At 40.1% G+C, this 15127-nt stretch overlaps 2 protein-coding genes across 3 annotated transcripts; both read right to left on the bottom strand.

Moving 5' to 3' along the window:
* Window positions 1-9371: 9371 nt before the first annotated feature.
* Window positions 9372-11169, bottom strand: tex36 (testis expressed 36). Its single transcript, XM_084375424.1, has 4 exons — window positions 11007-11169; window positions 10769-10909; window positions 10491-10565; window positions 9372-10400 (listed from the first exon to the last, which is right to left on the bottom strand). The coding sequence occupies exons 1-4, from the start codon at window positions 11160-11162 to the stop codon at window positions 10044-10046; spliced, it is 729 nt and encodes a 242-aa protein (XP_084231550.1). The 5' UTR covers window positions 11163-11169; the 3' UTR covers window positions 9372-10043.
* A 194-nt stretch (window positions 11170-11363) lies between these two features.
* On the bottom strand, window positions 11364-15087 carry LOC311270822 (autophagy-related protein 16). Of its 2 annotated transcripts, none has more exons than XR_014624307.1 (7): window positions 14867-15087; window positions 14717-14780; window positions 14512-14596; window positions 14208-14281; window positions 12817-13068; window positions 12594-12704; window positions 11364-12273 (listed from the first exon to the last, which is right to left on the bottom strand). XR_014624307.1 is itself a non-coding variant. In XM_084375998.1 (7 exons), the coding sequence occupies exons 1-6, from the start codon at window positions 14952-14954 to the stop codon at window positions 12650-12652; spliced, it is 618 nt and encodes a 205-aa protein (XP_084232124.1). In that variant the 5' UTR covers window positions 14955-15087; the 3' UTR covers window positions 11364-12273; window positions 12618-12649. The 2 variants fall into 2 exon arrangements, 1 of the variants encoding a protein (XP_084232124.1); XM_084375998.1 differs by having other exon boundaries at window positions 12618-12704.
* Between the last annotated feature and the right edge of the window lie 40 nt (window positions 15088-15127).

The following is a 15127-nucleotide window of genomic DNA, read 5'->3' as shown; positions in this document are numbered from 1 at the left end:
TTGCTTTTCCTTTTTTTCTCTCGCCTTTTTTTGAGTGAGGCGGAGCCTTTGCCCACTTCTCCCTCGCGCACACACACACGCGGCACAGATGAGACACACTTCTTGAGGATGATGAAGATGGGACAGTGAGAATGTTCCAGAAACACGAGCCCTTTTATTTTTTATTTTACCCCCCGCTGTAATATTATTTTAGGAACAAGTTTAAAGTATAGGTTCAGATCTTCAGTGTATCTTAATGTTATTCTCTCTCTCTCACACACACACACACACATGCACAGTGAATGTTACCTACAGAGGTCATTTTAACGTCAGGAATGAGGCTATTTTGTAGTTTGTAGTCCTAAAACCCGGAAATCTGTTAGCATTTTTGCACATCTGGTTCCCTCGTCTAAAAGTCTGTTAAGCAAGACTTAACATCGCTAAGTCAAAATGGGTTCACAACACAAACTATTGTTGGTTAGTGGGTTTTTATTTTTAGATTAGCTCTATAATATCTATAATCCAAGTAACCCAGACTACACCAACTGACATTAGCTAGCTAATATATAACCAGTTACACATGATATATATTTTAAAGCAAGATTTAATATCACTAAGTTAAAATAGGTTGCACAACACAAACTATTGTTGGTGAATGGGATTTTTTGTATTTTTTAGGGATGAGCTCTATAATAATTGGTTACACCCAGGTGTCCAAGTAGCCCATGCTACACCAACTGACAAAGCTAACTTTAGCTAGCTAATATAACCAGTTACACATTATATCTTTTAAAGCAAGACTTAACATCACTAAGTTAAAATAGGTTTCACAACACAAATTATTGTTGGTTAGTGGGTTTTTATTTTTAGATTTGCTCTATAATATCTATAATCCAAGTAACCCAGGCTACACCAACTGACAAAATCAACGTTAGCTAGCTAATATGTAACCAGTGACACATGATAGCTTTAAATGCAAGACTTAACATCACTAAGTTAAAATAGGTTGCATAACACTAGCTAGTGCTGATTAGTGGGGTTTTCTTTTTGTTAGTTTTGTAATTTTTTAGATTGGCTCTATAATAATCACACCCAGGTGTCTAAGTAGCCCAAGCTACACCAACTGACAAAACTAACGTTAGCTAGCTAATATATAACCAGTTTAGACTTAAGACTAAATGAGGTAGTGTATTCTGAAACATGATCAACACTTGATTAAAATGCTGTTGAATAAGTTGAGTTTAATATACATTCCCAAATATAATATATATTTTTAACAAATTACAAAATGTTAGCCTAGTAGGTTAGCCAATCACCAACAACAATTGTCTTTTAGGTTAACTGTAAACTCAGCTAATGTGATTTTACTAACGTTAGCAACTTTTCTGCCTTAGCTAGAATTAGAATTACGTTAGCTAACGTTAAATTAACCTGAACGACAATGTTTCTGTTGGTTATTTAGCTAACCTACTAGGCTAAAGTCTTCAGTCTAAACTGGTTATATCAGCTAGCTAACATTAGTTTTGTCAGTTGGTTTAGCCTGGGCTACTTGGACACCTGGGTGTAATTATTATAGAGCTAATCTCTAAAAAAAAAAAGAAAAAAAAGAAAAACAGCAGTAGTTTGTGTGGTGCAACCCATTTTAACTTAGTGATGTTGAGACTAAAGAGACTGTCAGAGAGGATGTCACTAACGTTACCAAACACAACATGAATAAAACGTTAAAACATGAGCCTACCTCATCTGTGACCATTTCTGCCTGTAGAGCAGAAGTCTTGACGCCACTTCGAGGCTAGCCTGTATTCCTCTAGTGTTGCTCAATAGGCTACAATCACTCAGGACACCACATACTGTTCAGGATTTTCCAAGGATACATTTTTGGTTAGCATTCTTAGAAATGTCTTTAGTTTCAAATCAGGTTTTTGATCTTCTGCAACAGAACCCACAAGTTCTTGTTTCACTTTGACTCCCCGGTTCTTGTACTTACTAACATCTGGTGAAACCACCTCCAGGGGGAATTTACACTCTGCATTTGAAAGTAACACATCCAAGTGATTTTACAGTTGTAGAATCAATCAATTTAAATACGACTACCTTTAGGGCAATAATGAAATCAGTAAATGGTGAATAAATCAGAGATTTAGTCTGTTTCCCAACCAAATATTGTTTCCTGGCAGTGTTAAAGAGTCTTTGCAGCTGTACTGTAGATTTTGGTTAACATTTTCTGAGGGGTTATGGTTGAGTTGGGTGGACTTGAGTGTTGACCTCTGTATGTCTACACTCCTGCCTACATCCCTGGCTGTAATTATTCCTGTTGCATACATAGATGGATTGAGTCAGTGCTCGACTGCATGTTTACCGAGTTCATTCCTCCCTCTTCATGCCACAGGTGCAGACACAGCAGTAGATGCAGCTGTGCCTTGATGTCATGCTTAAAACATGCAATCTATATTCTCCCTTTTTTTTTAGCTCCAGTGTCAGCAGCAGAATGATTGCGGACCCTCGCATTCATTCGCACAGTAGTGCCGACCATATAACGAGGCACAGATGGCAGAGGATATCTTTGGATTTCCTGGTCACTTCAGTCTGCATATTTCTCCGGCAAAGCGTTGAAAGAAAATCACCGTTAGCGATAAATTAATCATTTATATCCTTTACTCTGTATCTTGACATAGTTTCTGTATTGTGCGCCCTGTGTGTGTGGTCCCAGGCCTGGGGGCTCTTGGCCCTTGTCCTGAGTGCATCTTTCCCTGTGGTCATTTTGTCTTCAGCACAATGTAACTACTGGGCATGAACCCAAACTCTCCAAAGACCAACACCAGCCAACAGGGGACACCAACTGAAGCATATGTTTCGCAATTGCAGCAGAGGGGATGGATGGCAGGAGGAGGAAGAGACCGAGGAAACTGGAAGGATCACTGCTGTGCGGTTGTCTCTGTAACTTCAAATTCGATTTGAATGTAGGCACAATAGCCTAATGCTGAAAGACCAAGTGAGTGATGTAGTTTGAAATGATGTCCGTTTACGCTTTTAATGATGTTAAGTTCCTTATTAGCTCAGTTGGTATAGCGTGCGCCTCATGTGCGGACGCTGTGTCCAGGGTTTGAATCTGACCCGTGGCCCTTTATGTTGGTACCCTTAATTCAGAAGACACATTTGGATGTATTTTCCTCATTTTGAAGAGTTGCTGCTTTATTGTTACAGATTTTATCCTACGCTAAAAGCTGCGTTTGCTCATTATAAGCTGATCCTTCATTAGTAAGGTGCTTTATTTGTCTTAAAATACCTATCATGACCACACTGTTACCGTTATGTATTACACTCCAGCCACTAGCATAGAAATCAATACAAATCCTGATAACGATTACAATTTCCAACCACATTAGCGTTTGATATTATGATTCGCCTTTGTTTATACACCAGTTGTTAAAGGATGACAGTCAACACGCGCAGACCTCTAATCTGTGCGCTGTACAGTGGGTATTTGAGAGGATCAGTTGTGTGCGACTGCATATTTCTGCAGAGAGACATTATTTCTTCCCTCAATTCCTCCTGGCAGAGATCTGAGTGTTTGACCTTTTTAAAATGCAAAGCGATTCTTCTACTCCAGAGAGTGAACGGGAGGCTCATGATTGTGCCACTAAATTTGAGGGACTTAATGCAGTAACTCACAGTGAGGGAGAGCTGTTCTGCACCTGCTGAAGTCGAGACTTGGTTACGGGGATACAATAACATCTCCAAGGGTTATGTTAATCTTTAAAGACGGGTTATTCTTATGCTGCTCCACTCTTTACCTCATTTGAATGAATATTTCACTGCAACCTTGAATCAGTCTCTCATGCTCAAATCACCTCATTGCACAGCAGCTCTTTTTACTCGGTCCTGCTCGGTACTACAACACTAACCTCTCTTGCGGTACAGTCTTTAATATCAAAATAAACGGTCTTTAATCTTTTTTCATTAGGTCCAACCTTTTCTTTGTCGTTTATTCCATGAAATAATGAGTTACTATCCAAAATAACCTTGAGTGAATCACAACAGAAGACCCAGCTACTACCGCTGACCTCTCCTATGATTTTAGCTTGTTACACATCGTTGGATATCTTTCCTGCTTCTTTCCTAATTTAACTTCACAACCAGAGCACTTGTGATTATCAGCAGCTAAAAAGGGGAGATCGTGTTGAATTGAGAATTTAACAACGTGTGACACAAGCTACATATGGGATATTGTAATGAGCAGCTCATGGGAGTGTAATTTACATTTGATAATAGTGATTGTTAAGAGCGTCCCATTGTACTGTGTGTACCACCTCCGCTGAAAGTGTGTGTACGGTGCCGCCGCCGAAATGTCTTTTAACGTCGCCTTTCAGAGATGGCATAATACGATTCAAACAAAGCCACACAACACCACTCTGACCGCACTCACATCTAATTATATTCCACCACGTTAAGGCCTCTGACACTTTCAAAGCAGCCTTTAAAAGACATTCATTGGCTTATATTTATGCCTCCAACAGAATGCAAATGAGGCAGATTTACCCCCTTTGACTGGAGAATAAGTGTGAAAACAGTTAATTAGGATTGTCGTGAGGTCTCTGGATGTTTTTGCTTCCTCCTGCAGCAGGAAATAAAAAAAAAAAAAACTGTGAATGTTTATGTGAGATGTTTAAAGCAGCTTTCAAGGCTGACCGCATAAACTGTAGATATGGGATGTAATGGAGCTGAAAGCAGGAAGTAATACAGTCACACATGAAAACAACAGTAGCCTCTCCACTGCGAGGAAAGAAAATACCAACAGAAGGAAACAGATTTGAGGCTAAATTGCCTGAAGTGTCACTTTGTTTCTGTTGCACTTGTCTCTTCTCTTGTTGACACATTTTTCATCAGGTTCCTGAAATAAGAAGTCCTTTGGACAGGGACGCTGGAGGTCAGTCTATATAATGACATCATAGTATATGGTGCTCAACATTCAGCACCCGCGTCACTGGTCAGACATTCATTTTCCTGTGATAACAAGTTTTATTTGTCATTATCACGCAATTACAAGTGTTGTTTTCCCAAGATAACACCATTAATTTGTTTTGTTATCCCAAAATAAATAGATAAATGATTCCATTATCACAAGAAAACAATAGATTTTCTCTCTTACTCCTCGCAGCTTAATATCTATTAGATCAGCAGTGCCATGCCAGCATACATACACGACTTCTTAACAAGTAGAGCAACTGACTTAAGTGGAAAATGTCAGATCAAGGCGAACCCATTATTAATGAATGAATGTGTGTATGTAAAGGTCCACTACTATGAATCTTATGTCCTTTCCTCATGATTAATTATCTTGTTTTTCAGTTTATTTTCAGTGATGATCATGTAAAAAACTATTGATATCAAGAAAACAATTTAACTTATGTATTTACATAATGATAAATAATAATGGTAATAAAGTTTTGCACTACAGCAGACTTTAACCACATACTATAGGTCAAAGCAGCCACTGCAGCTGACAGCAACTGCAGCTGACAGCAGCTGATACCATGGTCACTGCACGTCGTCCATTAATTCCTGATAATGGCATTATCCCTTACTTATTTGGGCTTTCAGGTAACTTCGGCAAATGTTGGAGGTGAAGTTATTTCTTTCTTTGTGTGAAAAACAAGCGTCTCATAGACCATATTCACACGGTGGCCATTTTCCTCAGACATCATGCTCAAGCTTAAATATCGTCCTATAAACAGAGGAAATCGGACAAAAGAAAATCCAAGTGGGCCGTATTGCGACGTAAAAAACAACAGATAACATAACCTTAGCTTCTGTTAGACGACATGTACAGTAATGTTAGCATTAGACCACTTCCTTGCTAACGTTACCGTTTGATAGTATTTTATGATACGATGGAAAAGCATAAACTAATTCTTGGACAAATTTATTACAGCCTGGGAGCGAAATGCACTGGATGTAATCAAACAATAATATTAGCTAGGAGGTGGTTGCATGCTAACTTTTACATCATGTGGACAATCAATTGACGGTCTTTTTTTTGCTAGCCCCCTCAGCACCCCTACTCCCTGTGCCCATGCCTCTCGGTCAAGTAGCGGAGCCGGCGTAAAAGAGCAGATTGTGTGGGGTGTGTGTGGTCCGGCTCCTGATCTGTAAATTGGGATGGATTTATCCATTTTACCTAATGAGATTTAAAATGCTGCGATGCTGAGGTTGTGAAGGAGCAGAGTAGATGAAAGTAAGAGGTGGAGCTTTGTAAGTAGTGATGAAATACTTGGTAATATTTTACAAATGTGGAAAGCCAAACTGAGCCAAAAAGCCTGTTTCTGAGCAGAGGATAGAGGTGTCCATACTCATCGCCTCAAGGTTGTTTCTGCATTGTTGCCTCTTACTCAAAAATATATAACAAAACACAAGAGCAGGAATCCAAAAGGTTCTGCTTCTAAATATGACGTTTAGCAAATAGTAAATGAAATCAACCTTTTTTAATCGCGTGTACAACAGCTATGCATTTAAACTGACACAGTTTCCCTTATATAAACTCTGCATGATGAATTCATCCTTGTATAAACTATTTTCTTGTTCTCTCCTGGGTGGGATACTTGAACAGACTGCTGCTTGTAGGTCTTTGTTTACAACCAGCCTAATGTAATTATACTCACCACCTACACACAAATTAGCATGCACACTGTGTCGGAGGTTTAAAAAATACAGGGTGGAATGTGATTTAGTTGCGAGGATAGGTCTGATCTTCTGAGGCAGTGTTTCTGCAGCGCTGCTCGGTGCCCTGATACCGGCCTGGCGGACCCTCGCAGCTGCAACACTGGGAAGCGAGCGCAACACCGAGTAGCTAACCACCATTTAAACACACATGTGCAGTGCAAAGACACACAAACACACACCCACAGAGCTTCCAAGCTGAGCTATAGCACTGGGGCTCTTATCTGCTCTGAACAAACTCCTCGAGTGATGGGAATGTTCTCAGGATGTTATCTTGTCCTCTGTGGAAATGAGATAGCCAGCCACCTTTATCACCACCCTCAGACTCTGGAGGGCCCCTGACCATTACTGGAACAAGGACCACGAGGCTGCCAGGGGACACTAACCAACTGGCTGCCTGAAGAAAGAACGGACGAAAAGAAAGAGACTGCCAGGGAATTGTAAGTTCTGCAAGTGGAATGACTGACAGGAGATTGGACGGAGTCTTATGGTTTGGTAGTTTAACCAAGCCAAGGGAGTCAACTTGGAGGCCGGTTTGAACTTTTGCAGTCGCTATTTGGACAGGATGCAAGATGAAACATGAGGAAAAGTCATACTGTGAGCCTCGACACCTTATTAAAAAGATATAAGAAGAGAGGGAAGGGGACTCTAAAGAAATCAGGGGGAAGCTAGACATTACTTATAATTGGCAAAAGAATAAACAGGAAAAATAATCTTTGATATATGTGATTTAACGGCAGCATCTCCATGGCAACTCTCTTTTCAAGTCACTTCTTTAATGAATAGGTAATGGACAAAACGCAAGATGCACAACTCCATAACGTCAACACTGACGTGAGAAAGAGGGAGAGACAGGAAAAAAAGTAGATTTTGTTTGACAAAAAGTGAATTTGCTGTGCACACAACAGGGTACGTCAAAACAGCACAGCAGCCTTTTTTGAAAAGAAAACACACACACACACACACACACACAGAAATACACATACAATGTAGCACGGCAACACAAATCTTCCTTCTGTTGCTGTCATTTTGACTGTCTGGCAAATCCACCTCTTGTTTTCAAAGCATTTTTTTCTCCCTCTAACAGGTGCAAAACCTCTCAACTCAACACATCAAAGAGACACATGCACCTGCGAATAAATCACAGCAAATGGTAAGAATCCAGACTAGGGCCTCCTAACACCAAAGAGGTAGGATTCAAAGTGTCTGATTTAATATTCATGAAGTGCAGGGCTTTGGTGGTTGAATGCTTGTTTACTGAGATGTGTCTTTTGTCCTTGGGAGCAGGTTTGATATTCCACCAAGTAACTGTATTTACATATACTTGCGGTTTTTGCCTCTGCATGATAGAACACGCGTATATCTCGCCCAACATGGCGCATACAGTGCTGCACAGTGATTGACACACTACTTCAGCGTGCTCTCTCGCTCCCCTGTGAAGTATTAAAAGCCTCAGTGCGATTCTGACAGAGCTAATGAGTGTTTCTGATTATGAAGCGTCGGTGCGGAGGAGTTGCTCAAGTTGTGGCAAGTCCAAAGGAAAAGTGTAGTCTGCAAACTGCACCCACAGGGACAGAGGTGGCAGACAACCAGGCGAGACCAGACAGGAACAACTGTCAAACACAAGCACAGGTGTTTTTCATTAATAATCACCTCTTGTCAACACAACTGCACGTCCTTAAAAAAGCAAGACAAAAAAATGCATAGCAGCCTCCAACAAAGGGTTAAAATAGAGCACCTGTTTTGTTCCTGTGTTATCAAAGGTACGGTCATTACAAGCCAGTCGCCCTGCAGCTTGGTGTCAGTCGTGCACCTGCAGGCAACAATGTGCGAGGCAATCTCAAAGTGAAATCACAAAGGGGCGACAGCTCCAGATGGATGTCTCACAGCTTTCTGGCTCTTGCTATATATAAAAACTCTGAGATGTATGTCACCTTTTTTAAAGTGAAACAAACTCCTACAAGGTCGCCGGCGCTGCATGCGGATCAGCTAATTACTAAGGCTGAAAGAAAGCTTGTGAGAAAAACCCATCTCCCCGGTGGGTACTTTAAGAAAAGAAAGCAGCTGGTCAGAATGTACTCTGGAGAAAACATCAGCTATTGGAGAGAGTGGTCGGGGAGACTCTTCTCTTAAGTGCTTTTCTCAGAGCAGTGTTCCTCTCTGTTATTCGCTCCCACGCTTTCTCTTCTCTTGTATGGGCGGCGCACACACACACACACACACACACACACACACACACGCACACATATCCATCCCTTTCATCCCCAGGGGTGAAACAAACCCATGCATTATGACTCAAATCAAGCTTAATTTATTTCACATGCTCTAATTTAATGTCTTCATGTTGATATGCATTGAACAAAAATAGCTGGATTGTTTTTCTAATTATTTCCCTCCCTGCGTTTTCTTCAGAGCATGCACATTACATAGAGGGTTTTTGGTTATTACATTTCTCACACAACTTGGCTGCTGAACAACTCACTGGATCATCAGGCCAACTGATAACTCACGCACATCTGCTGCCCTCTGCTGACAAAACTGTGAACTACAAACAGTCTTCACAAGGCTCCTATAAATGTAGATAAAGTTATCACTGTTCAGGATTGTGTCAGGATGCTTCCACTTACTACAAGGCTCCAAAAGAAGCTGAAGGAAGTCTGATAAATTACCTCAAATGACATAGGAGAACTATTTATTTACATTTTATATACTACACATATTGAGAATATACTTAAAAGGGGCACAGACCCTGATGATGCCATTGGTTATCTCAGATTGGGCTTGAGGCTTCATTTTTTTTTCTTTTTACAAGAAGCCTGTGATACAAACATGAGACATGGAGTTTGAAATACATGGACAATTTATCAAACTTTTGGCTTTTAGCCTTTTTTCAAAAAGAATGGCAGACAGTCTGACAGGAAACAGGAATGACATGCAGCAAAGGGCCATGGTTTGAAACTGAACCTGGGCCGCTGCTGAGGACACGGCCTCTGTCCATGTGTAATGCCAAATATCTGGTGCCCCGTTAAAAATATTTTAATAACATACCTGAAAGAAAAGTTAAAAAATGTATAGATCCGGTGTGTAAAAGTATATCTACATACAACAAAATACAACTTAATGATTTCTCAAAATGACATTGTCAAGTGCACTTAAATGTAGTCAAGTTAGTATATAATGTTAGCACATTAAATGGATTAAATGTAAATGTTGTTGTGGAATTAAACCGTTTTTAATGGCGAGAGTTCTTAAAACAAGAGAAAATGCTAACGTGTTTTTACTTCAGTGCTTTGTTTGACAGCTGGGCCCTTCAAAAGTTAGCCTGACCCTCTCCTTACTATGTCCTCTCACTGATGTGCTGAACGCCTTAAATTAAGGAGTGTCTTATGGCTTGAAGGTGCCGAGTGGTTCGAAGCTGCCAGCACTTCCAAGGACTCCAAGGGGTGAGAGTCATGTCGTCCGAACCACATGAATCGTTCTCCTTTCTGTGCCAAAGCTGCCTCTGCAGACTTCTGCTGGTGGTTGCGTGGGAACAGTCTGTTGCTGGTTGGAGCATTAACAGCTTGCTTCTCCATAAAATCCGTCTGGTAGACCGTGATGTTCCTCCTGGTCTCTACAGGACTCTTGTCAGATCCGTCATGGCAGAGGCAGAAGTTGGAGCTGAGCTGACTGCGATAATCAGGACACTTCCTGCGCCCCACACCCTGAAAAGTTATGGAGTATGGTTACTTAAGGAGCAAGGTGGTGATGGATCTGAACATTTCATAATGTGCTGGACTTCTCTTCATACTCACATGAGTAAAGACAGACATGCAGCCTTTTAAGGAATGCTTGTTGTCATGTTCTGATAATGGAAAGTCTCTGGATTCCTGTAAAGAAACAAAGACACTCACACTAAGAGGACGGTGTATAGTCAGTGTATAGTCTAATACAACTGAACACAGTGGGATGTGATCATATGAAAAGGCCATTTCTTTCTTTGCAGGAGCACTTTGATAAGTGCCCTGGCTATGACTATACTGTGTAATAAAAGAACCAATGCCAAACACTATAATCTACTATTAATACACACCTGCTGACTTTTCCATTTAGGATAGCGCCGGAAGTTGAAAGCCTGCGGTGGGGATGATTTAACCTGAGTCAGCATGATCCCAGTGCTCGTACAAGTCTCACGATTCCTTGTTTCATTTTCTGGTAAATCCGAATGAGCAAACTGAGAGGACAATAAAAGAAAAGCCAATTAGACGGCCAGGTTTGAATGTTACGATCCATAACGATCTGATTATGTGATGGAATTAAGACTTTCTTACCCATTTGCCATCATTTCTCATTGAAGAATATTGCCTCTTTCCACCTTTTATCATTTTAACACAGTTTGAGATGTCGAGTCCACCGAGTGGTTTCACCATTATACACACACAGCCCAACTTAACAACTAAATCAAACACTGGTGACCGTGGAAACATGCAGCAAACAAACAACTTGAAATTTGATCTTAGTTTGCCGTGGAGATATGGAACTGGAATTCTGAGAAATGTTTGTGATGTAATGATTGTTTAAAAAAATATCTTTTGGTGAACATAAAATAACAGCCACTTAATTATTTAAAAATATACAGTAGATGTTGTGATTTTCCTGTTGTTTTTTGACAGATGACAAAGAGTAAATTAGCACAAAAATAACTTTATTTCTTTTAACACCATAAACACTTCTATACAATAACAGCTAACACTTCATAATACCCATCATTTACAAATGGTAAATTTAAGTTAATAGTTATTTGACTGTTAAACTGATAAATTTACCATTTATTAATTATGGTTATGATGAAGTGTTAATAACATATTAATTTGGGATAGTTTGTTTTTTTCCACATTTTATTTTTTTCATAGGCAATTTTAAAATGTTTAAAAAAGTTAGCTATAAGGGTTATTTAATTATTCTCATATACACATTAAAGCAACATTATGTAGAAATTGGCATTTTGTGTAAATTGGCGCCCCCTCCACAGTTTCTGAGTGCAACACCACTGTGGTAAATACATATTCCAGGTCTGTAACAGTTTGTCAGATGTAATGTAGGTGCTGACTACAAACAAAACTCGTTACATCACAACAATGTTATGTTTTGAAAACTTGTAAGTTGAAGTAAACGTGTGTGTAACGCTGTGATCCCGCCCTCTCAATGAAGTAACATGGTGCAGAAACAAGTGATAGGGGGGCGGAGTGAGACATCATTCACCCTATAACAAGACACTGTACCATAAACATGATCCTGAAGCTGTTATTTTAGGTTAAAAAGTTACATAATGTTGCTTTAAATCAGAAAAAAAACATATATTTAGGCAAATACAAAAAAAAAAAACAACACATACAAGAGATCCAGGAACCATTTTTCACATGGCTGTCAGCAGTTGCTTTTTGTTCATTGTTCTGAGGTCACATGTGGGCAGAGAGGTAATCCTGCTGCTGAGAAGTGATGTGTTCAGGATCCCGTGGGAATATTAGGCTTTTGTCGCAGCTGAGACACGGTTGTGGTCTGAGTGTCCCTGATGTATCTCTGCGGTTTTATTGATCCCTGAGGACAACAAGAGCATGATAAATAGGTTAAATAACATGTTCCAGGTTAGAGAGGTTACCATTCAGTCCTTCTATACAGTATTAACTTTAGGGTCCTGACAAGAGCAGTAGCTAAGGGGTTTTAGAAATACTGTGGTCACCTGTCCAATTTAGTGCAGCCTCATCCAAACTGCCTTCATTAGTATCATTAGTGCTTTTAATGATCACTTTATCAATTCACCATTCAGAAGCTCTTTTTGCTCTGACCTCATCACCTCGTCTCGATCAAGGCTCTTGTTTGCAGAATTGAAGTAATGTAGCCATCTACTGATTACACACCAATATTTTGAAGAGATTGTGGACTCTGAAGAAGAACTCGTCACCATGGGAACATCTTAACCAGTTTCCTTCCGGAGGTGCTTCTTCAGCTGCTTGGCCAAACGTTGCCACCTGGTGAGACGCAGTAATCAACGACAACTTGCAATCCTCAAGAACGCAGATAAATACTTACTTCATTTTTAGGTTTAAGTCGTATAAAAATCGCAGTTTTAACTTCTCTCACCTTTCCTGCGTGTCGTTGTACTTGTTCAACCTGTCCGCCTCCTCGCTCTTCTCCTCCATCCATCGTTGCAGGAGTTCTTCTTTCTCTCTGAAAGCTTCTGCCGACGCCTTCTTCAGTCCTTTCTGCTCTGCATGCAGCGCTGCCAACTCTTTGGACTGACACTCTATTGTGTACTCAAATTCTGAGAGTGTTGCCTTCAGGGTGTTGCTCCCTTTAGCCAGAGTAAGTGCCTCTTGACGGTAGTGGGACACCCTGAAACAGCCAAGTGATGAAATGGTGATTTAGAGGCTTTGATCAGCCTGGGGTATTGTTACTTCAAACACCTTTTAGATGTTGGATTTTGGGTCACAAGTGGCTTAAACTGGATTTATGCTTCTTCATCAAGGCCTTTTCAGTAGATGCCACAAGCACAGGAACTGATTTGTGGCCCTATGCTGATAAATTGTCATATGCAGCAGAGGTGGGGGAAGTTACTCAGTTCGCGCTTGAGTAAAAGCAGCACTACTAGAGTATAGAAATACACTGTTACAAGTAAAAGTCACGCATTCAATTTTTTTTTGAGAAGTACTCATTACACAGAATAATGTTTATTTGATCATTATTATTGTGATGCAGTAAAGGGGCACTACGTAGTTTTGGAGAAGAACTCCAAACTTAACAATATTAATGAGGTAATAAAACAAACCCAGAAGTATTTATTTTGTTCTATAACTGAATAAACAAGCTGTTCTCAGAGGAAAAAAATAAGGTCCCCAGAACACTGTTTGAGGCTAGAAAAGTGGCAGGGTACGCCACATAAACAAAGAAAAACAGTATGAAACTATGTTGTCCTTTAACGTTTGTTTGTTTAGTCGTTAACACAAAGACAGTTTGTTTATTTAGCTTGTTTAGGCATGAAAATAAAAAACTCAGTCAATGGAGATCCCCTCTGGGATCAATACGTTTTACCTAAACTATATTGATAATATATATAATTTTGTATTGTTAAACAATATCTGCAAATAACTAAAGCTGACAATTGTAATAGAGTAAAAAGAACAATATTTGCCTCTGAATTGTAGTGGAGTAGAAGTATAAAGCAGCAAAAAATAGAAATACTCTAAATTAAGCATTTCTTCTACTAGCTCCATGATATCTTTGATGTACTGTGGGTGGATTTAATGTAAGGGACTGTATGGAAATGGCTGGTTTGGAAAGGGGAGGCTGAATCTTTTTATTTAATTGAAATAAAAAGTCAGACCTTCTTTTATATTCTTAATCATTTCTATGGAAACACTCCCTGACTTAGACCAGAGCTGCTAAATGCTAAATCCTCACAGCACACAGTATACTCAGTTTTGTTGCGTATAGAGGAAGTATATTATACTCTGATAGTTGTTGTACTGAATTACCGGGACTGCCAGTACTGCAGTTCAGCCTCTTTCAGATAGAGGACGGTGGTCAGGTCAGAGACAGTCTGAGACAGCTGAGGAGACAAAAAGCAAATTAATTGATTGAATTGTGGTTAATGGGAGGATCTGATGAGGTCAAAGGTCATCACCTTGGCAATAAAAAAAGACAGCTGAAGTTTATTTCCCTGCTGTGACTTTACAAAGTTAGGTCTCTGTTTTCTGCCGTATAACTTATGATAGTTTATTTTATAATCAGAGACTAATGCTGTGGTGTTTATCATTGGATCTCTCCTCATTAACCCACCTTCTCTGCCAGGTGTTCACTCTCTCTCAGCTGGAGTTGAAGGAGTCTGGTGTTTTTCCCAACTTCAACTCCACCTCGTTCTGATCTAGGAATAAAAACCCGAGTACACATTTTAAAAACACATTTTAAAAAAACACCAAACTAAAAAGTTAAGCTTCTGTGCCTCCAGATCGAGGGAACATGTGGACTTCAGTCACTTTCTCACCTCTTTGTCTGAACATCATCCAGAAACTGTTTGCGAACTTCAAAACGCTCCTCGAGTTGAGACACTGAAAGAAAACAGCCAGATGTGTTCAGGCTAAAGAGAGAGTTAACATCTTCATTAAAAACTCTGAAATAAGAAAATAGTGCGTACAGCTGGAGAAGACGCCGAGGTACGGGACTTTCTCTCTCAGGTCTCTCTGCTGAAGTCGACCGCGAACGTGATTCTTCCAGCTCCCCATCGTTATAAACTCCTGTTTGACAACAACTGTCCTAAAGCGGTTCTGTTCCCACTTGATTTGGACGTGGTTGAGGTTGAGTTGACAGTCACACCGCTGCTCAGCACAGACATGAACTGTCTGCACTGCAGCCAAGTCTCACAGCTCCTCCCTGTTCAGTCAGCTGCTTGACATTC

The sequence above is a fragment of the Pagrus pagrus genome (genome assembly GCF_965226575.1).
Source record: "Pagrus pagrus genome assembly, chromosome: 15".
NCBI lineage: Eukaryota > Metazoa > Chordata > Actinopteri > Spariformes > Sparidae > Pagrus > Pagrus pagrus.
This window is presented reverse-complemented; position numbering and strand designations above follow the sequence as displayed.